The 23,128-nt window shown below is 46.4% G+C and overlaps 2 protein-coding genes across 3 annotated transcripts; both read left to right on the top strand.

Annotated features, from left to right (window-relative positions):
- Window positions 1–374: 374 nt before the first annotated feature.
- On the top strand, window positions 375–21,362 carry LOC120682004 (probable inactive leucine-rich repeat receptor-like protein kinase At3g03770). Of its 2 annotated transcripts, none has more exons than XM_039963723.1 (9): window positions 375–558; window positions 784–1,259; window positions 16,178–16,230; window positions 17,671–17,738; window positions 17,892–17,989; window positions 18,583–18,859; window positions 18,963–19,643; window positions 19,752–20,818; window positions 20,952–21,362. In XM_039963723.1, the coding sequence occupies exons 2-7, from the start codon at window positions 834–836 to the stop codon at window positions 19,118–19,120; spliced, it is 1,080 nt and encodes a 359-aa protein (XP_039819657.1). In that variant the 5' UTR covers window positions 375–558; window positions 784–833; the 3' UTR covers window positions 19,121–19,643; window positions 19,752–20,818; window positions 20,952–21,362. The 2 variants fall into 2 exon arrangements, with proteins under 2 accessions (XP_039819657.1, XP_039819656.1); XM_039963722.1 differs by having other exon boundaries at window positions 376–667.
- On the top strand, window positions 20,408–21,227 carry LOC120680880 (G-type lectin S-receptor-like serine/threonine-protein kinase At1g61460). Its single transcript, XM_039962461.1, has 2 exons — window positions 20,408–20,554; window positions 20,952–21,227. Exons 1-2 carry the CDS (start codon window positions 20,408–20,410, stop codon window positions 21,225–21,227), a joined length of 423 nt encoding a protein of 140 aa, XP_039818395.1.
- Window positions 21,363–23,128: the final 1,766 nt, after the last annotated feature.

The following is a 23,128-nucleotide window of genomic DNA, read 5'->3' on the forward strand; positions in this document are numbered from 1 at the left end:
TCAAATCAGATCTGTAGCTTCCAAATCAATCTCTACCCTATCACCTGGAGAGAAATTAACAGCACACAAGAGAAAAGAATCTAACGAGATGTTTCTCTTTCAATCTCTACCCTATCACCTGGAGAGAAATTAAAAGCACACAATAGAAAAGAAGCAAACGAGATGTTTCTCTTTCATATATCACAACTGCAAGCAAAGCCAGACAAAGAATACTACCACATCGGGCCTGTGGAAGATGGTCTTGTCCAGCATGATCCAGACTTGTTCATATCGGAGGGCCCACCATTTGGTCCAGCGGCGTCGCAGCAGAGGTGGAGGAAGTCGGCGCAAACCACGGCTTGCTCATATTATTGCTTAGCAATCATGCATGCTAGCTAGACACTGTATGCGACACTTCCACACGGCTTGACTTGACCCTGAGATATCTCTGACAAGAGTGGATAAGGAAAACGGCCGGAGTCATTCAGATCCACTCCATTTCGTCTACCTTGCCAAGATGTCGCCACGAGTCACTCCATTTCGTCTACCTTGTGAAGATCTCGCCACGAGTCTCTGCAGGTCTTTCCTCGCACCTGGCACGAAAAAAGGAGTGATATATTGTTAGTGACTAGTAACTTCTGCTCCGCGATACAAAGCTTGGTACAGGCCAGCCAGAAGGTAGCTACTGGTGAGAAGATCGAACGAATCCATTTCACCGATCATATTGCTGCTGCGTACTAGATAATGCAAAGTTTTCTCTTGAGTTCAGTTGTGTGTTGTGATATTCATTCCATGTTCTTGCAGATTTATTTGTACCCCCGTTAAGTTGTCCTCAAGGTAGGGTACAGAGATAGATGGCCAATCCGGTGGCCGGCGTGGAGAAGATCATTAAGCTTGGGCTCGCGATCAAGGACGCCGTGGACACGGTTCGCCACAACGAGGAGTGTAATGAAATCAGAAGGCGTGTGCTCAGGTTCAGCGACATCCTTTCGCAGCTGCAGCAGACGGGGATGATGAATGATAGCCCGGCGATGAGCGGTGCGCTAGAGGATCTCGAGGAGAGCCTCCATCGTGCCCTCGAGCTCGTCATGGCCTGCCAGGAGAGGAGCACCATCCGCCGCCTCATCGCGGCAGGGGAGCTCTCCAAGCAGCTGCGCCGGGTGAAGGATGACATCCTCAACAAACTGATGCTGGCGTCATTCGCTATCAATGCCCACACCACCATTGTGTTACTTACCATTCAGGGTGGTGGCCATCCTCTGCCGCACCGGCAGCCAGAGGTAACCCTTTGCTTACCAGCATCTGTTCCTTCCCAAAAATATATGACCAATGATTGATCGATTAGAACATATTTTTTGTGAACCAAATTGATGGTAATAGATTATGATTTTGCATCACATAATTAAGCCACATGTTAATTGAGAAAATTTAGGTCAAATAAATGATATTTTAAGAACTCCTTTCTTAATAATAGTTCTTGCGCATGCACCTACTCTTTTCTTAGGAATCGTTCTTGTGAACCATGCACCTGCATGGACTATCTGATGGCTATAGTTGCTATATATGGCTGAACGGATACCGTTGGAGTGTTGCTCCATTTAGCTACATGCAAGTAAATGACACTTTGGGTGCTGTCCACTTGTTTATTGTTAACTTTGACAACATATAACTTTTTTGCCTGTTGTTTTGTTGTTAGAAAATGTACAGTTATGGAAATCTTTGCTAATAATGGATGGAAATTCACAAATTGGATCACTTTATAATTTACATTAGTGTGTGGTAATCTACCTTGGATCAAAACTTTGTTTTCTTAATACCCTGGTCTTGTCTTCATCGAGTTTGTAATAAGAAACAGCTATATATATATGTTGTCGACCGAAACCCACTGGCGAGCAACGACGGGCAACACGAAGAGCCGGGAGGTTGCTAGGGCGCTAGAGGCACTGCTCCCTCGTCGACGGCCCGCAATTTCCGTCACGCGCCCGGAGGATGTGTGAAAACCGGGCGTGCCACCTGACCTATACCCGATCAGGAGGGTGCAGACATGCTCCGAACAGTTTCCTGCATACAAAGACACGTGTAAACGTAAGTCCGAGCCGTGGTCGGCTCCCCGGGACGACTCTTGCATCGGCTTTGAAGAGCCGATCGAGTCCCGGTGTCAGACGGGATCTGATTGTATCCGGATATGATAAATAGAGCAAATCACTATAAAACTGCTTCAATCAAATCTAATTGATCTTAATCCACGATGGTAACAGCTTCACTGCTAGATCGGAACATCCTACACGTGACTAGGCCTAGCGAACGTAACAAACAACTGAACCACAACCTAAAACAGAGGCCTAAGAACTAGCAAGAGCCGATTCCCGGAACAATCCCTATCAAGGCTAAGATAAAGCATCTACTACGCCACCGGATCATCCAATCCGTTTGCAAGGCCTAACCTAGCAGATATTATGCCAACTCTTAAGATAAGAGCAAACCATAACAGATCGGATCTACTAAATATGAAAGAAGCAGGGTGTTGTCCCTGTGCGACTAATTCTATGCGATAAGAACTAGCAAGAGATTGAAACGTGACTGCACAGAGACAACATGATATTCGCAGATGATAAGCAACGAAGCACAAAAGATCTACTAAAAGCCATGCTACGAACATCATGATAACTAGTACTACTCGCCATCAAAAATGCTTCAGTACGAGTAATACCAAGGTAAAAGTAAGAACAATACTGCCCTGGTCGCAAGAAGCGATCAGGGCAGCATGGCACTTACTTGGATGAAACCCTAGGATTAGGGGTGGCGATGCACCGAGAGTTGTTGTTTGCGAGTCGTGATGACGCTCTTTCATGAATAACGAAGGATACATATTTATAGTCCGGAGACTTGGGAAACAATCTAAACTAATCTTGTCCCGATTGGACTCTATCTCTAATCTCAAACTAAATCTAAGGATACACGGCCAATGTGGCCCAAACGCTCACGCAGGAGCCGATTTACAAGCCTTCCTCATCTTTTGCTTTAAGGCCATCTTGATTTCGGCCCATAGATTAACCCTGTTAATTTATGGCGATAACACATGCCCCTTGGTTTTGGCAATGATAGTTCCAAAACCAATCCGTCGCTTCATCTTCCCGTTAATGTTCATTAACCACATTGCAACCATCAAGGAAGACGCAACGTCTCTGCAACTGGCTCCTCGTAGAACGTGAAAACTGCCGATCCATCTTCCATCTTCTCACTATTTAATCTCACCCGAATCGGCTCTTCTCCATAGCAAACTCCTTCTTCCTCCCAAAGCCAATAACGCAGAAAATCCAATCCTTCACCAGCCATGGCCATCTCCTCTTCCTCCGGCTCCAACTCTTTTGGAGACTCCTCTTCCTCTTCCTCTTCCCCTCCTTCTTCTTCCTCCCTCTCGGCCTCCTCTATCGATTCTATCCCAGAAAGCCGAGAGCCGACCCCCGAGTGGGACCCAACAGCAGCCTACGAGGCGCTGGCTCCTCTGCACTGGGATGCAGAGGAGTTCGACTTCGGAGTCGCTTCCGAAGAGGACGAGCCCATGACTGAAGGAGAAGACCTCCGACTCCTGTTCCAAGAAGAGCCGGAGAAGGACGAGGAAGAAGACCCCTCGTCGGACGGAGTCGACTCTTCCTCGGAAGAGGAGATCGACTCCCCCTCCGATGACGACGAGGCGATGGGCGGCAAGCCCTTTCGGTTCCTCGGGTCCTTCGAGGAGGACAGCGAGGAGGAGAAGAACGGCGGCGGTGATGGCTGGAGCGACCTCGGGTCCGAAGGCGGCAGCAGTGCCTTTAGCAGCGACGACGACGACGACGGCAGCGACGACGACGGCAGCGGGGATGTGCCGGCCCGAAGCCCCAAGCGTCGTAGGTACTAGGTACCTACGAACAGTAGTAATATCGTAGGGGTAGAATCACAAAGTCGAAGGATTGATTCCTTTGTAAAATCGGCTTTCCTTGTAATGAACTTTCCTTTAATGACATCGAGTTTCTTCAATTTTGTGTGTCTTCGTTTACTTTCCCAAAAGCCGATGGTAACGCATCAGGCTTCCATAAATATCCAAGAGCCGATGAAATTCAAACTAGAAGCAACCCGCACAAGAGTAGAATATCGCTCCCAGCTTGAACCGAACTCGACGTACCCTCAAATTCGAGTATAACTCGAAAAACAAACTCTACAAATCCGAGCAAGAATTCTCCAGGCAGCCGGAATTCGAACCAGAATCTCTAGCAATCAAACCCTAAGTCCACAAATCTGTGACCATGGCGGATTCTGCAGTTCAGACAACAAGCTCTAACGATGCGGCAATCCATGGCCTGAAGGTAATATTCAGCCTAATCTTTTAGTTTTCTTCAGCTCACTAAGCTTCTGAAACTGAAACTCTGAAATATGACACCATACACATACTTTTGAATTTCTGAACTTCAGGTGTCAGACATCCTTCTGCCGCATCCCTCCAATCCAAAATCTTTATGTCTTGGCCCACAAACCCATGAAACTCCCACAGATTTGATCTCTTGCGAAGCAAATAGGATCCCTTTTGTGAGTCAAAACATTGATTTGAACCTCTGGGCCGACTGCTTAAGAGCCTGGCCTAATCCACCTGAAAGCTGGATAACATGGTATAACAGAGTAGCAAAAACCCACATGCCCTTGTGGCAAGATTTGAGCATAGCCGATGCACTTAGCCTATCACTGTCACCCCTTGACAAAGATGAAAATCTTCTGAAAACCATCGGCTATTTCTGGTCTGATGCTCTGAATTGTTTCCTTTTTTGTCACAGACCCATGACTCCCACTCTGCTAGATGTTGTTATGATCACCGGACTAGACATTAGCTCCCCAAATCCTGCTGCTCACAAAATGACAGAAGTCCCCTTTAAACTTTCTTCCAAAGTCAACTGCACAAATTGGGGTACTTACATGAATCAGCACATGAAAACAAAAGGTCCAGTGACTGAGAAGGAACACACAGCCTTCTTAAATCTTTGGCTAGAGCACTTCATCTTCTGTGGCCCTTCCTTAGCTCCAACTAAGAACTATCTCCCCTTGGCCTACCACCTGGCCCATGGTAATCACACCGGCCTAGGCAAACTTCTTCTCGGAGAAACATACAGATATCTCCATTTAATGACATCTAACTTGCTCAACCACAAGAAACTGAAAACTGGAGGCCCTTGGTGGTTTATTCAGTTGTAGGCACAACTGTACTTCCAGCATCACATTCCCAACTTCCAAGGCCTGACCAAGAACTCTTTCCCTGATGAGAGTGGCAAACCAATTAGATGCACAAGTTATGGCCAAGCTTTATTCAGTCTTCCTGGCAGTAAACTAAATTCAACAGATGCAACAAACTGGTTCAGAGTCTTCTACAAAGGACTAAATAATCCTCTCTACCTTCCGTTTACTGAATCTGAATCCTTTGAGAACCCAACTGCCTTTAGATTAGATAACTTTGCCAATGACGACAGCACTCGGCATCTGTATTCTTTGATGATTCGACCTGGCTTCCTCCCCGTTGGCATCAGTACTTCTAACAGAATTATCAAGCCAGGCTATGAATCCTACCAGCCAGTCATAGTAGCTCGCAATTTGGCCTAGGACAGGTCCCTCCCCACTTCCATATTCACCACTTGGTGGAGAGCAGAGCCGATCTGCCTGACGGTCTTACTAGCTCGAGATGCTACAGCATGTTCGACGACCTCCACATCCCAATACCAGCCGATCTGTCCTTCACTTCTTTATCAATCGGCTTTGATACCTAGTGGAAGATGTGGACAACACATGTCTTCAGAAAAGCTCTAGGCCCTCAACTGCAGCAAATTGATCCTGAATACGTAATCCCCGAGGAAGAGGTACTGATTTTATGCATCCATCCTTTTAAATCCTCTACTCCTTTCTCTTCGCTTAACCTGCTCATCCTGTCAGCAGCAACAAGATGGTCCAGAACCCACGACCAGTACTGGAGAACCATTTCACTTTCTTCCAACTGCTCCTGATGTACTTTTCTGCAAAGGATCACGACCAATGAAGAAAGTGATAATGTCTGTTCAGCTAGACTTACTTCAGTCGGCTTCCAAGCGAAGACAAGCCTCTGCAGTAGTCGCCCCCCGAGTCTTGACCAAGAAAAGGAAGATGATCACAAGGCGAGTAATCAAGAAACCAGCACCAGCATCTCCGAGTCCATCCGAGTTCAACACCAACTAGGTAACTCATCTTTCAAAACCTTCTTCTTTATTTTAGACATATATGCTCTGGTTGACTATAATTCCATTTCCAGGATGCAGCTGAAGAAACCTCCAACGTAGAAGGCCTGAATCAACATGAGACGGCTGCAACTCCCGATGCACTGATGGATACAAGCAAAGAACAAACTGATACAGTCGAGGCTCTTGACGCTAACACCAGCTCTGATAGGACGATTGCTCCCGAACCGACCAACACTTCTTCTTCAGAACAGGTAACATCATAAAACCAATTCTGAACCAGCCGATAACTTCATAAATGTATATTGTTCTAACTCCAGAGATGTACATAGAGCTTTGACATTTCAGGTTTACTTTCCTTCGACCCGGCATCAATGGGTCTGATTGTCCCTGGAGCAAAAGCATTACCTCTGCAGCAATCGGCTAACTTGTCACATCAGCTTCGACTCATCAAGGATTTTCTATCTGCTCCAATCACCGCTCTGGTTGATGATTCCAGCAACATAAAGAACATCTTTGAACAAATAGAATCCCAACTCCCGGAGCCATTGCAAATCAAGCTCTGGTCAGCCAGCAACCTCCCATTCTTTCGGATAGAAGTCAGTAAAGCACAACGAAGGATGGAAGCACGTCGCTCTCAAGCTTCTCTGAAAGCTGACATTACCCAAAAATGCAAGGCCCTCAACCAGAAGAAAGCAACTCTAGATATCAAAGCTGATGTGTCTGCCAACATGAACCAACTCGACCTCCTGAAGAAAGAACTGGCGGAACTCGAAGAAAAGGTCCGCACCACCAAAGAACTCATCCAGACTGAGGAAATCTCCATTGCAAACTCCAAACAAGAAACCCAGGAAATAGCCAAGCAGATACAAGCAGAGTTTGCAGAAATTAGCACCTTGAGTCGGCAGATAGTCACAGGCGATGACAAGGATGACGAAGCAATTATAGCACGAGCAGATGGCTTCCGTACTGAAGTCATTCACGCCATAGAAGAATTCCTGAACCAGTAGATAGGCTCAAGATAGAATTAGTGCCGCCTGTTAACTTGAGATTTGTAACTGTCCTTTAAAAACATCTTTAGTCGATGGTCACACATCGGCTGTTCGCTTTTCATATATTTCACTAGCCAACTCAAAGTGTTGGCCTGTCATGATGATTTTTTTTTACTGCCCAACTCAACGTGTTGGCCTTTCATGACTCTCTCTTTTTTTTACGCGGCCGACTCAACGTGTTGGCCTATTACACTGCAGCCAGATGGATCTCATCGGCTTTTCGTTACTCGCCTTCCCACATGCTCGGGAAATACTTCTTGAGATGCCGACCATTGACAGCAACAGGAAACTTGACGCCATCCAATTCTTCGAGCATGTATGCATTCCCAGGCAAAACCTGATCAACCTTATACGGCCCATGCCAAGTCGGAGACCATTTACCAAACTTTTTGTCTTTAGTCCCCAACGGCAATACCGCCTCCCAAACCAAATCTCCAACTCGGAAATCTTTAGGCTTGACCTTCTTGTTGTATGCACGGGCAACTTTAGCTTTGTTCTCTTTGATTTTTTCCAGCGACCAAAGCCTTAGCTCTGTCAGGTCCTCCACATTATCGTTCATCAAGGCTGCATACTGTTCAGCAGATAGATCATTCTGAAACTCAACACGCCTTGATCCAGCCGTGATTTCCCATGGTAGCACAGCATCCTGGCCGTAGACTAGATGGTACGGCGACGTCTTGGTGGACCCATGACACGAAATACGATATGCCCACAAAGCTTCTGATAACACCTCATGCCAGCGCCTAGGGTATTCATCAATCTTTCTCTTTCTGAGCTTGATAAGGCTCTGGTTGGATGCTTCAGCTTGTCCATTAGCTTGGGCATAATACGGAGATGATCTGATCAGCTTAATCCCCATGTCATCGGCAAACTTTCTGAACTCCTCTGATATAAAGACCGATCCTCCATCGGTCGTAATGGTTTGAGGGATCCCAAATCTATAAATGATGTGTTCTTTGACAAAGCTAATCACATCTCTCGATGCTACTGACCTCATGGGCACTGCCTCTACCCACCTTGTGAAATAATCTGTGGCAGCTAAGACCCATTGGTGACCCTTGCTAGACGACGGGTTGATCTGTCCAATCATGTCCATGCCCCATCCTCTGAATGGCCAGGGTTTGATGATAGGATTCATCACTGTTGCTGGCACTATCTAAATTTTGCCAAACCTCTGACATGCTTGACATCCCTTGTAATATTTGAAACAATCTTCAAGCATAGTGGGCCAGTAATAACCCGATCGCCTAATCAGCCATTTCATCTTATGAGCCGATTGGTGAGTACCGCAGGCTCCTTCATGTACCTCATGCAAGAGCTGATTTGACTCTGAAGGTCCCAGGCATTTAAGTAATAGTCCTTCCAAGGTCCTGTAGAACATATCGTCCCCTATCAGAACATACTTCATGGCCTTGAGTCTTATCCTTCTGGATGCCCCCCGAGCCGAATCCTTCAAGTAATTGAAGATATCGGCTCTCCAGTCTTCGGGTTCTAGAAACTGGACCTCCACCTCGACTCCATCGGCTGTATCCTTGTAGCCAGAAGCCATCTGTGCCAAATCATTAGCTTCATTGTTCAGAGTCCTGCGTATCTAGTGGAAATTGATGTACCTGAATTGTGACATCAACTCACGGCACTACATCCATATTGGGAAAAGAGCCTCGCTCTCACACCTATATTCCTCCGTGAGCTGAGAAATCACCAGCTTCGAATCTCCAAAAATTTCCACCGCTTCTGCACCGGCTTCGAGAAGCACCTCCATCCCTTTGTGAATAGCTTCATATTCCACCAGATTATTGGTGCACGGGGCAGTCATTCTGATGGAGAAGGAATAAGTCGCCCCTCGAGGCGACACCAACAAAATTCCCACACCGCATCCATCATCACAAGCCGATCCGTCGAAGAACATAGCCCAAGCACGAATAAATAAAGCAGCAATATCAATGCTGATCCTATCCGCAACAAGATCTGCCAGTGCTTGTCCCTTGACTGCTTTCGCAGGCTGGTATCGGATATCGAACTCTGATAATGCAAACATCCATTTTCCGAGCTGGCCTTTAAGGACAGGGGCCGACAGCATATGTTTTATGACATCCGATTTGCATATGACAATTGTTTCCGCCGAGAGCAAAATATGGCGAAGCTTTGTACATGTAAAGTATAAGCAAAGACAAAGCTTCTCGATTTCAGGATACCTGGTCTCGGCGTCTAACATGCGTCTGCTGAGGTAAAAAACCACCCTCTCTTGGCTGTCATGCTTCTGGACCAGCACCGAAGCAATGGAAGTGTCACCAACGGATAGGTACACATAGAACGGCCTATCTTGCTGAGGAGGAACCAATACTGGAGGCTTTGACAAATATTCTTTGATTTCATCAAAAGCTTGCTACTGTTCCGCCCCCCAGCGAAACTCATCATCGGATTTGATCTTTACTAAACCCATAAATGGCTCAATGCGTCCAGACAGATTAGAAATAAATCGCCTGACAAAGTTAATTTTACCGATGAGTTTCTGTAACTCCTTCTTTGTAGTAGGTGGCTTCATCATCTTCACGCTTCTTGACTTTTTAGGCCGATCTCGATTCCCCTTTCATGCACTAGGAATCCCAGAAATTGACCGGCCGATACACCGAAGGCACACTTCTTTGGGTTCATTTTGAGCCCGAACCTTCGAGTCCGCTCCATAACTTGACGCAGATCTTCTAAATGCCCCGCAACTGACATGGACTTCACCACAACGTCATCAATATAAATCTCTACCAACTTGCCGATGAGATCATGGAAAATGTAATTCATAGCACGTTGGTACGTTGCACCGGCATTTTTCAGTCCGAAGGTCATAACCAAGTACTCAAACAAGCCAATTGCACCTGGTACTCTGAACGCAGTCTTGTTCACGTCCTCTGGGGCCATGAAGATCTGGTTGTAACCGGCGTTGCCATCCATAAAACTCATCATTTTGTGGCCAGCAGCGGCGTTGATCAACGTCTCTACAACAGGCATTGGGTATTCATCCTTCGGAGTTGCTCTGTTGAGATCTCTAAAATCGACGCAGACACGCCATCGGCCATCTTTCTTTTGTACTGGCACCACACTGGAGATCCATTCTGCATACCGGCACGGCCTGATGAACCCAGCATCCAGCATCTTCTCCACCTCTTTCTTAACTTCTTCTAGGACTTCGGCCTTCATCTGACGTGCCCGTTGCTGAAACGGCCAAAACCCTTTCTTGAGCGGGAGCCGATGCTCGACTATGCTTCTATCCAATCCAGGCATCTCCGTGTAGTCCCATGCAAAGCAATCCCGGTATTCTTTTTGCAGTGTGATCATCTCCTATCGCAAAGCCGGATCCAAATTACTGCTAATAAATGTCGGTCGTGGCTTATCCCCAGGACCGATGTCAACCTCTTCCAAATCATCAGCTGATGTGAATCCGTATCCGAGTTTGCCGTCATCTAAAAAATCGGCCGCGAATGCGAGCGAGTCTTCACTATCCACAATGTCAGCAGCAAACACAGGGAGATGACAAGAAACATTATTTGGCCAACCGCACGGGCTGGCCGCTTCTATACTTGTATTATTTCTCAGAACCCAATAGTCAATAGATAGCCAACTGCTACAGGAGGCCTTCATGCGTACATGATGTAACAATTCCGACCAAAAACAGAATTTTTCTATTTTTCGGGGCCGATCGCCGGGATCAGCCTCTCTATTTTCCTTACACCCCGTAGCTAGCCAGGGTGCATCTATTCTGTGAGGCCAGTGGATAAGACCAGCCTCAGTCCGTTTTTTGTCGCCTCAATCCGATCACAGTCTTCCAGGGCGATCCCGGAAATCGGCTCTTGTCCTTCCGCATCCCAGGCGTTCATATCTGCGACCGAGACCTCGCTGGAATCATCTGCAGGGACCACCTCTACTTCATCGCCGTCCCATTGGACGAGGTACTGGTGCATTGTGGAAGGGATACAACAGTTGGCATGAATCCAGTCTCTTCCAAGCAGCACTGTGTACGTGCTCTTGCTGTTAACGATGAAGAATGATGTCGGTACAGTCTTGCAGCCCACTGTCAGTTCCACATTAAGAACCCCCGTCGCCTCTGATGGCTGTCCATTAAAGTCGTTGAGCATCACATTGGTCTTGATCAAATCGGCAGAAGAACGACCCAATCGGCGCAGCACAGAATATGGCATCAGGTTAACTGCAGCACCAGTGTCGACCAACATCCTATTCACAGGTTTGCCGTCAATGAAGCCCTTGAGATATAACCCCTTCAAGTGTTTGTAGCTCTTCTCCTTGGGCTTCTCGAAAATGATTGGCCGTGGGCCGAGATCCAACTGCGCGATGGCCAATTCCTCCGGTTGGGTTGCTCGAAACTCCGACGGGAGCACGAACACCATGTTCACGTCAGCCGATGGCTTTTCATCGGCTTTTGTCTGCTTGGGGCGCCACTCCATCCTCGGGGGGCGCCTCTCTTCCCTCTGCGGTCGCCTAACTTGCTCCGCGAGGTCCGGACACGCTTTCCTCAGCACGTCAAGATACTTTGCTTCTGCGTCTTCGAGGTTGCACAAGCGCTGTACTCTGTGCTTCTGCGACCGATTGAGCCCGTCAGGACACCACCGTGGGCGATGGTACCTGTCTTCTTCCTCTGGCTCTGAATCACCTCCGGATGGGCGCCCCACATGGTCGTCCTGACGTGTTCTGGGCCCCAAACGCCGGAACACCGATGTCTTGTCCTGTTGGTGCCCTCGAGGCCTGCACTCCAATCAATCATCTATAGTAGGTAATCGGCTCATGCCGGAATTCCAACAGTACCTGAAGAACGGGCAATGACAGTGGTCGCGTATTGCCCGGCGCCTGCCCAATGTCCTTCCTGAGCGGTGCTCGTACTCGTCTTCCTCCGATTCGTATCGGCGGCGTAGCTGGTACTGGTACTTCTCCAGAAGCCGATTAGAAGTGGAAGCTGATTGCGGATGTGACGTACTTGCTCTTCAGTCACATGCTGCTGTTCCAACTCGTGTTCATTTTGCGGCCGCTTGCCAGAAGTGGCCTCTCTCCTCTGCTTGTCATGGCGGCACATAGGTCCCACCATGTTGACGTGGAATGCGAAGTCCTGGCCCTTGGACCTGAAGTCTAACAGTTCCACCACGTTAGCTTGTGGGAAGGGCTTCGTGTCCACCTTCATAGTGTGCTGAGCTAGGATTAATCGGCCTTGCTCGATAGCCGATTGGATCTGGTGACGCAGCTGCTTGCATTCACCAGTGGCATGAGTAAACGAGTGGTGCCACTTGCAGTATAGCCTTCCCTGCAACTCTTGTGCCGTCGGCAGCTTGTGATTTTCTGGGAGCTTCAGCTGTTTTTCTTTGAGGAGCAGGTCGAATATCTGCTCTGTTTTGGTTACGTCGAAGTCGAAGCCCTTCACAAGGCCCTGCTGCTTGATCCACTTGCATGGGACAGGATTTGCCCCCCGAGTCCACTCTGCTATGGCCACTTCTTGCTCTTCACCCGAGTCGTCAGATTCTTCAGCTTGTGCCATGTTTACATGGCGCCTGAACTTGTCCTGGTACAGCTCAGGATGATAATGCTCGTATGCGGTAAGCTTTTGCACAAGGTGCGCCAGGGACGTAAGCTCCAACTGAAAAGCCGCATCCTTGATCGGCTTAGCAAGTCCCAGGACAGCCAGATCGACTGCCTCTTTCTCTGTGATGCGTGACGAGTAGCATCGGTTCTTGACCTCCCTGAAGCGTTGTATGTACTCTGACACGGTCTCTCCTCGCTTCTGCCTGACTTGGGCGAGGTCGGCAATTCCGGCTTCTGCAGCTTCCGAGTGGTACTGGGTATGGAATTGATCTTCAAGCTGCCTCCAAGTCCGAATCGAATCCGGAGCTAGCGACGCGTACCATCCAAAGGCTGGACCTGTAAGGGATTGGCCGAAGAACCGGACCCTCAATGGATCCGACACTGAGATCATTCCAAGCTGCGTTAAGTATCGGCTCACATGCTCGATGGAGCTGGCTCCCTCTGATCCGTTGAACTTGGTGAACTCAGGAAGCCGATACTTGGGTGACAGTGGGATCAAGTCATAGTCGCTTGGATACGGCTTGGAATAGCCGATCGCTTTCCTCTTGGGCAGGATGCCGAACTGGTCTCTGAGTATTGCACTGACCTGCTCCACACTAAGAACTCCTAGGGCCGATGGCTCAGCACTCGGCCCAGTAGCGTACTTTGCCAGCCACGCTTGTTTTTCTGCGTCTGCTCCAGGAGCTCCTGGGTTCACCATCTGCACCGAGTGTGCTGGACTGACGCTGTCAGGGATGTAGGCGCACGTGTAGCCGTGCGGAATCTCCTTAGGTGGCTCGGTGAGGAACTGGCCTTCTCCAGGATCACCGCCGATCTTGTGGACGACGTAGATCGGCGAGCTGTGTGGTCTGGGAGCTGCAAATGAGAATGGCAGTTGCGGCCTAGAATGCAGGGCAGCTTCCTCTACGTGACTCCCCAGGATTGGCCCCGATGGAGAGTACTGGTTCTTGATTATCTCCTGGATGACGCGATGCGCCATGCGCTCGAGTTCGTTCATCAAGCTCTGAGAGTGCCGATGAAGTGCATGGGCCACCATGTAGTTCATCTCCTGACGCAGGGCTCTGGTGCGTTCTTCAGATGGTACCGACAGATCTACATTGTCCAGAGCGCCTTCTGGTGAGAACCCCTTCCACTTGATGCCATGGTTGCGAGTCCTCTCAAAAGAGCCGATGAGATCGGCTTCCAGCAGAGCTTTGATCTCATCATACTTCTTCTTGTGTTCAGGAGGAAGATCATCATATGTGACGGGCTTGGGAGCGGGTTCTTGATCTTGAGCTCCGGTCATCATTGCGGTGGATGTTGTTTCCGAGTGCCCACCGAGCGTGCCAGAATGTGTTGTCGACCGAAACCCACTGGCGAGCAACGACGGGCAACACGAAGAGCCGAGAGGTTGCTAGGGCGCTAGAGGCACTGCTCCCTCGTCGACAGCCCGCAATTTCCGTCACGCGCCCATAGGATGTGTGAAAACCGGGCGTGCCACCTGACCTATACCCGATCAGGAGGGTGCAGACGTGCTCCGAACAGTTTCCTGCATACAAAGACACGTGTAAACGTAAGTCCGAGCCGTGGTCGGCTCCCTGGGACGACTCTTGCATCGGCTTTGAAGAGCCGATCGAGTCCCGGTGTCAGACGGGATCTGATTGTATCCGGATATGATAAATAGAGCAAATCACTATAAAACTGCTTCAATCAAATCTAATTGATCTTAATCCACGATGGTAACAGCTTCACTGCTAGATCGGAACATCCTACACGTGACTAGGCCTAGCGAACGTAACAAACAACTGAACCACAATCTAAAACAGAGGCCTAAGAACTAGCAAGAGCCGATTCCCGAAACAATCCCTATCAAGGCTAAGATAAAGCATCTACTACGCCACCGGATCATCCAATCCGTTTGCAAGGCCTAACCTAGCAGATATTATGCCAACTCTTAAGATAAGAGCAAACCATAACAGATCGGATCTACTAAATATGAAAGAAGCAGGGTGTTGTCCCTGTGTGACTAATTCTATGCGATAAGAACTAGCAAGAGATTGAAACGTGACTGCACAGAGACAACATGATATTCGCAGATGATAAGCAACGAAGCACAAAAGATCTACTAAAAGCCATGCTACGAACATCATGATAACTAGTACTACTCGCCATCAAAAACGCTTCAGTACGAGAAATACCAAGGTAAAAGCAAGAACAATACTGCCCTGATCGCAAGAAGCGATCAGGGCAGCATGGCACTTACTTGGATGAAACCCTAGGATTAGGGGTGGCGATGCGCCGAGAGTTGTTGTTTGCGAGTCGTGATGACGCTCTTTCATGAATAACGAAGGATACATATTTATAGTCCGGAGACTTGGGAAACAATCTAAACTAATCTTGTCCCGATTGGACTCTATCTCTAATCTCAAACTAAATCTAAGGATACACGACCAATGTGGCCCAGACGCTCACGCAGGAGCCGATTTACAAGCCTTCCTCATCTTTTGCTTTAAGCCCATCTTGTTTTCGGCCCATAGATTAACCCTGTTAATTTATGGCGATAACAATATATCAGTTCATACAGAAGCTAGAATATTAATCAATATTTTCCTTTTCTAATTAAAAAAGGCATATCTGACATGAAAATTAATTTCATATATAAGAATATACTTTTGTTATGTTTTGTCTTAAGTCAACAATGTCAAAGTTTTATTACTTTGTATGTGTTAAGTTTGATATTAGGAAATGAAACAAGTAATTTATGCCATATACTAATTAATAATAGTATAATTCTAATATGTATTAAAAATATAATATAGTAAATTTAGTTGTCAAATATGTGTTTTGAAGACCCTATCAATGTCTAAAATGTCACTCATTTGTGTTTGTAGAGCATATTTTTTTCTTTTGTTATATACCTAATTATATTGAATGGAAGATATGGTAGATCAAATTGTTAAATTTGCAATATGCTAGTAATAGTTTTTAGTTGTATTTTTTTTCACATGTTACATACAGAATCTACATCTGTATCCATGGTGCAAAATCCTATATTATGCATTTTGCAACTAGAGAAAAATTCTTTGGTAGTTCCAAACTTATCCCGCTGTGTCATTAACTGGGTCCGTAGCTCTGAAATTTTAGTCAATCTCCCTTGTCATTGCATAGTCAATACACCACATTGGCAGCCTAAGGGGATGCATAGCGCCTCACTACCTTGGACCTTTGATGGACCACCCCATCTGTAAGCATCATAAGATGGCAAATTGATTAAATGACACTGCACTCTAATCCTGTAAAATGATAATTCTTCTTCGTACAAGCTTCACTCGGAAGTGAATGGTTCTTTAATTTCCTATTCAGGATAAAGGAGTGATGGAGACATCAAGTAACAGCCATTCTACTAATGAAGCCAGGTCAGATATGTATACATAACTAATAACAGTGCAATTAGCCTTTCGCTTGACCTTCATCACTTGCCATCGACTGCGGTTGCATCCAAGACCTTAACATTACAAGCCAAAAGATACATCTAAAATTGCCTCACAGGAACTCTGAAGGAACATGACTGATCCCTGAACTGATTTGTTTTATTTAGACAATATAATTATTTGAGAAAAGTCCGTTTTATACCCTCCAACTATCGCAAAAGTCTGATTTTCAACCCACAACTATAAAACCACACACTAAAGACTATTCAACTAACGAAATTTGCTCCTTTGGATGATTTTAAAGGTGGTTTTCCATTTTAAGGAAATATAAAAAAATATTATTTAAACTTAAAAATTCATAAATAATTCATTTGAAATAAAAAAATGAAATCAGTGCAAAAAATTTTGTAGAAATGTAACCTACCTATTGGTACACTATTTAAAGTTATTTAAATATTATTTTTCATGTTCCTAGTATTTTGTTGTTTATTCTAAAAATACTAGGAATAAAAATAAATAAGATGCAGATAACTTCAACTGGTGCACCAACATATTGGTGAGATTTTTAGAAAAAAATCATTACCGGTTTCATATTTTTCTAATTTACAATAAATTATTTATGATTTTTAGATTAAATTATTTTTTAATAATTAAAAAAAATAAAACCGCCATTGAAACCACTCAAAGGTCCAATTTTGTCCGGTTTGGACAGTTAGATAGCCCTGAGTGTTCAGTTTTGTAGTTGTGGGTTGAAAATCAGACTTTTGTGATAGTTGGAGAGTGTAAATTAGACTTTTCTCTAATTATTTTGGGTCACTATAACCACACACAGCCAAGTTCTTGCAAAAAGTTTTAGCTAATTAGCTAACTAAAATAACATGGGAATAGAACACAAACAAGATCCCTGAAATGATGCATCACCTTTTGCATGTTACTGAGTTTCTCTTCACAGGACATTGGCAAATTGCAATCCATATCTCTCGGCTCTGTCAGCTTTTGTACATCTGGCAACCCCCATGAAAACCATATTCATTGTTCCTTCATGCAGCCCATTGCTAGTGCCATTGATGGTTAGGTGCCATCTCTCTTGTGGCTCTGAAGTGTTGCCAATCCTTCCGAAGCGTCGGGCAGATGCCCAAATATTGTTCCATAGACCACAATGACAATCGGAAGAAGTGCTTTAGTTACCATTGTTTTAATTTACCCCGTGAATGTTCATGCAAAACTAAACGATATCTCTATGCACTATGTCTGTCATATTCCTGATTTCTGGGTGCCATGCTAGAAAATTTTCTGTCATATTTCTTAGGGTGCCATAGCTTCTATCTATTTTGATTGATTACTTGATGTAATATATAGTTAGTTGATCACATAACTTGCAAACATTAGGATATCCCTTTTTTGAGCGGTTCATGGAAATGGCAGATCCCTGTTGAATGACTACACAAACACTGTGCCAGCAGGAAGCAAAGGGCCCTTTCCTCCATTACTAGGTAAGTTGTATATATTTGTTCTATATTTGTTTGGATCAAGATAGGTTAGCTCGTTTCATGTCATTATAAATGTTCACCACTTCTTTTTGTTCAATTAAGCTATCAGTATTTACAACTTTGTTCCATCAAATATCTGAGTTTTGCCTCTATCAGGCTTGAGAGAGTTCAAGCTATCTGAGTTGGAGGCCGCTACAAATAACTTTTCACACAACAACATCATTGGTAGAGGTGCCCATTCTATTGCCTACAAGGTATATGTATCTGAACAAATCTATGGTGACATTAATTTTCTCGAATGTGAATTACGATATTGGACTTCTTATGATTTTTTTACTATTGTATGATTGTATTGCTATGCTCATTCAATGACGTTTTTATTGTTGAATTTTCGTGTGGAGAATGGGGTTTATTTAGAAAGATGCTCATAATTTTTCTTAAGAACACAATACATGACGACCAAATTGAGATATCTTTGCTAGTTGTTTGGTCTTTAGTTTTTATGAGCTGACATTTTAATAAAAAAAATGAACATTCATGACCACATGAACTGTTTGCCATCCTCATTGTTGGGGTCGATCTATATATCTCCTATGATGGATGCAATATATATGCACCATGTTGATAAGATACAATGTATAATTTACTTGTATAGCAATCACGTTATGATGTCAACCCACACAAAGATCACGTTGGATTTGTGGTAGCATATATATTTCATCATCATTGGATAGCTGCAGAGACCAGTGTATGTGGATATAGTCAAATAGGGTGACAACATATATAATTTCTGGTATTATTTTTACTAATATGGACCTATCATATGACATGGTGTTTTATGCTTCAGGGTGTATTAAACGATGGATACATGGTTGCCATCAAGAAAATTGTAGAGCCAGATAGATATATTTGGGCACGAAATTTTGATATGCATGTTCTTGTTTCAAAGCTTCAGCACAAAAATATAGTAACAATTCTGGGATATGTCTACCATGAAGTCCGAACTGCACTGTCTTCGTCAGTGGTGTGTTTTTTCAAACGCAGGGAAGTTCAGGTTATAAAAAGGGAATATTTTTGGGTCGAAGAATATGCAATGAACAGAAGCTTGGACAGTATTATCCACGGTATTTTCAACTACTTATTGACTGAACTATAGATCATAGCTCATAACTTGGCTAATTTCTTTTTTCATTGAATCTTCCCCATGATATGATTATATTTTTGCAGGGTCCCGACTTGATTGGTACTCCCTCTTCCGGATAATTGAGGGAGTAGCCACTACTAGAAAACAAGCCATCGGTCCAGACCAAAAGTACCACTTGTTGTTTCACCCGGTACTAATACGAGCATCAGTACCGGGTGCAACGAGAGCCGGTACTTTTTGATCTGGACCAATAGCCCGAGGTGTCCAAAAGAGCCTTTGGCACCGGGTCATGGCACAACCCGGTACCAATGCTTAAAAATTGGCACCGGTTTATGCCAAAATCCGGAACCAATGAAAGAGATATATTTTAGTACCGGGTGATAGCATGCACCGGTGCCAAAAATCGAGTTTCAGCACCGGTGGAAACAACCACCCGGTACCAAAAAGTTGTGGGCGGCCTCTTGTTCCAGATATTTCTAAGTGCTGAGCGCCGCTCTTGTCTCTCCACCGCTCCTCTCATCTCCCTACCTTATCGTTTGGAGTGCAGGGCGCTGCGGGGCGCGCGGGTCGCCACCGGTCGCCACTGCGGGGCGCTGCTGCGGGCCGCCGCCGGCGGGGTGCTGCTGCGGGGCGTGCCGGCCGCCGCTGCAAGGCGCTGCTGCGGGCCGCCGCGGGGTGCTGCTGCAGGGCGCGCGGCCGAGCGCGGGGCCAGGGCGTGGCCGTGCCCTGGGAGCACGTCTCCCGCAGGTTCTTCACCAAGCAAGGTTTTGTCCCTGTTGACTCCATTGCTCCCTTGGCAGCATGCATGTTTAGATCTGGTCGTCCCGGAAATGTTCGCTGATGTTTGGCTTGGTGTTAATTTCTACTTGCAGGGCACCCGTGGATTGTGTCCCGTGGGAGAACTTCGGCAGTGGCCTGCTGATTTAGAATTACAGATGCTCCGTTTCATCTATCTGCAGTGTAGATAGTGGCGTTCATCCAATAGAGCAACCTTTTGCAGTTGACTTTTGCTCTCTGTAACCCATCTCTTGTTTGCGTTCATCTCTTGTTTGCTCTCTGTAACCCATGAACAGTCTTCTTTCTGCTGAGGAAGAGAGAACTAGACTTGTTCTGGAGAAAATGGACCCAAAAAAAATGGAAAAAATTATGTACAGTTCAGTCGTGTGTTTCATCCATTTTGCTTAGCGAGTTTATGTGCTTCCTGCTTCCTATATCTGAACCCTGGATGAGTGTTGTTGAGAGTTGAGACTTGAGAATGCGCTCATCTGTTGATTTGCTGCTGGGAGTACCAAATCAACAAAGGATGCGGGGAACGGGGGGAGGATGCAAGCGAACGGCATAGCCGCCCTTGGTACCGGTTGGTATTATTCCAACCGGTACTAAAAGAGGTCATAGGCACCGGGTGATTTACCCGGTGCCAAAGGCAGACTCCATTGGTCTCGGTTTCCGGGTACCGGTTATAGAACCGGTACTTAAGGCTCTTTTCAACCGGTGCCTATAGCTCTTTTTGTAGTAGTGAGCCTAGGGCATGCACTGCCTACATGAGCAAGGCAATGTCCATTTGGATCTGAAACCAAGCAACGTCCTCTTGGATTCTGATATGACTCCTAAGATTATTGATTTTGGAATATCTCAATTGTTGAACGACAACAAGAGTGATACCCATGGTAGTGCTGTACGGGGCACTTGGTAAAGACATATTCTTCAATATTATAATTTGCATAACTATATATGTTCATGAATCTTTTTCTTCATGTTCCTTTATTGAGGTATTTCGTTTTTTACTTGACCATTCAGGGGATATATGGCTCCATAATACATGGTATCAGGTATTTTATCAACCAAGAATGATGTGTATGCTTTTGGCATGACCCTTCTTGAGACTACTAGCAGTATGCTCATATCTAAACCACCTAGAGAACACCCTTTAGATAAATGGGTAAGTATTTAGACCCATGCATCTGTAACGTAACAATTTTTTAATCTTGTTTCATGGTGAGCTTCCACCTTACTTCCAGAATATATATTGCTGATCATTTGAATTATTCATAACTCTTTATTTTATTTGTTAGGCTTGGGATGCTCGGGAGGATGGTAGGATGGATGAGTTATTTGTTCCGGAACTGCTTGGTGATGAGCCTCAGCTAAAGGAGATCAAGAGGTGCGTGGAGGTAGCACTACTGTGCACTCAGTTTGATCAAGCAGACCGCCCCCACTTGGAGGATGTTCTTCAGATGCTACATGGACTGAAAGAAATGCCGACCCCAAAGAAACCAAGTTATATGGTGGATTCTCCTGATCTACATGATGACGACTGGATTTTTGTGGAGAGGAATGATTTACCGTGAACCAACCCATGAGGGTTGTGATGTATATATGTTACAATCAAGGAGAATTACAGGAAAGAATCTCAGAATTACAATCATGATTACAATCACGGGATTGCTAATCAATCCAATCAATTAGCTATCTCTATTGCCATATATGCTACAGTTTCTATGTTTAACATTCCCCCTCAATATCAACCGGAGGCCACAAGGTTGAGATTGTGTAACGACCCAGTCATTAATTAGCATGCTTAGCCGACCCTAAGTTAACCAGCCGAGTTCTTTCCTGAATCTCTAACGCTGCTGGTTTCTTTTTTTCTGAGCTTAAGTGCGTGGCTGACTTGTTGTCTCGCTCTAGCAACCTTGCAGAGTTCTTTTCTCACAACCAGTGGTATTTCTGACTTCTTTTTCAAAGCCCAGGTCTCTACACGACTTGTTTCTAACTCGTGCCGAGTTGTTTTCCGACCTCTACTCCTTGTATCTGACCCGCAGCCAATAGTATCCGACTTGCTGCGTTTTCATCCGATCCAGTTTTTTCCTCGGCCGATTCTTTCCATCTCGTTTGACCCCACATTTGCGTCCGACCCTAATCTCCATCCCGCCCGACCCAGTCATGGCCGACCCCTTGTTTCCATCGGCTAGCATGTCATTTTTTGTCGTCCGACCTCTCCGTTGTCCACGGTTAGCCGATACGATGTCCTTAGTAGCCTTTGCAACCTCTCCAACTTGTTTTGATTTCATCCCGACTTGTTTTGGATCCATTTCGAGTTGTTTCCACCGCAACAGTCACCTTGATTGACTTCTTCTCTTGGCCGATTTCCTTTTAATATCGGCTAAGCTGTGACTTGCATTCCGACTCCTTAAGAACCCTGAATCATCTTTCCGACCCATCGGTTGTGCCATCGCCTCCTTGGCCGATGCAGGTGTCTCAGCCGATTCCAACATCCGATGTCTTCCGGCTGATATACTGTTTCACTTGAGAAGCTGGAACCCTCTTCGAGATTAACTAATCTTTGACATTGGATCCTTCCTTCGTAAGCCTTTCTTGTCGTTTTATGTCTACCGCCATCATGAGGTCTCTGTACCATATCTTGCCACAGGGATACTTGCCCCGGTTTTTCTTTTCACACCACTGTAGCGCCACCTGACACCCCTTTTGGCACACCCGTTGCCTTGTGTCCCATCTGGTCTCCTGGTGTCAGACGCATTTGCTTATGGGAAATTTTGTCCGTGGCACATTGCGAAAGTGGGGTTTTGTATGCAACACATCATCAAAGTTAAATTTGTCTGCAGCACATTGCAAAAGAGTTCTTTGGTCCGCAACACACCACTGCAAATAAACTAATCATTTTCAGCTAGGAGAAGAGGTAAACAGTCTTATTTGCCCTTGGCCCCACCTGTCATCTTCCTCTCCCTCTCCTTTGCCTTTGCCGTCCTCTCTTTTTCTTCCCCACTAAGCTGCTGCTGCCTGAGCTCCGGCCACCACCGGGGCGGTGGCGCGCGCGGGGCACGATGGCGGGCGCGGCAGGGCAGTGGGCTCGCGAGACGGCTGCGCGCGCGGCAAGGCGGCGGGCACACAGCGGCGGAGGACCACGGCGGCGGGCGCGCACGGCGGAGGAGCATGGCGGCGGGCTTCCATAGCCAGGCGCACGGGCGGATCTCGGCGGCCGGATCTGCTCCTCCTCCGGCCGGGCCCCTCCTCCCCAGCTGCTCGAAATCCGGAGCGGCGGTCGCGTGTCCCAACTCCTCCTCGAGCTCCGTCCCTTGCTCGAGCTCGGAGGCCATGGCAGCGGCGGCCATGGCGGGCCTCGAGCTCGGGCCCTGGCGCCGCGTGGAGGCTATTGCGGGGCGGAAGCTGCGACGGCGCGCAGCGCGGCGGCTGGTGGCCGGCTGTCTCCTACCTCCCCCGTAGACGAGGCGGA

The sequence above is a fragment of the Panicum virgatum genome, chromosome 7N (genome assembly GCF_016808335.1).
Source record: "Panicum virgatum strain AP13 chromosome 7N, P.virgatum_v5, whole genome shotgun sequence".
Classification (NCBI taxonomy): domain Eukaryota; kingdom Viridiplantae; phylum Streptophyta; class Magnoliopsida; order Poales; family Poaceae; genus Panicum; species Panicum virgatum.

What these genes read in the sequence shown, in the direction of transcription:
- LOC120682004 (XM_039963723.1), top strand. Translation starts at nt 834, where the DNA reads ATGGCCAATCCGGTGGCCGGCGTGGAGAAGATCATTAAGCTTGGGCTC. An exon ending in TGCCGCACCGGCAGCCAGAG is followed by an intron (nt 1,260 to 16,177) that starts GTAACCCTTTGC and finishes TTTCCTATTCAG; the next exon opens with GATAAAGGAGTGATGGAGAC. An exon ending in CTTGGACAGTATTATCCACG is followed by an intron (nt 18,860 to 18,962) that starts GTATTTTCAACT and finishes ATATTTTTGCAG; the next exon opens with GGTCCCGACTTGATTGGTAC.
- LOC120680880 (XM_039962461.1), top strand. Translation starts at nt 20,408, where the DNA reads ATGCACTGCCTACATGAGCAAGGCAATGTCCATTTGGATCTGAAACCA. An exon ending in GTGATACCCATGGTAGTGCT is followed by an intron (nt 20,555 to 20,951) that starts GTACGGGGCACT and finishes TTTATTTGTTAG; the next exon opens with GCTTGGGATGCTCGGGAGGA.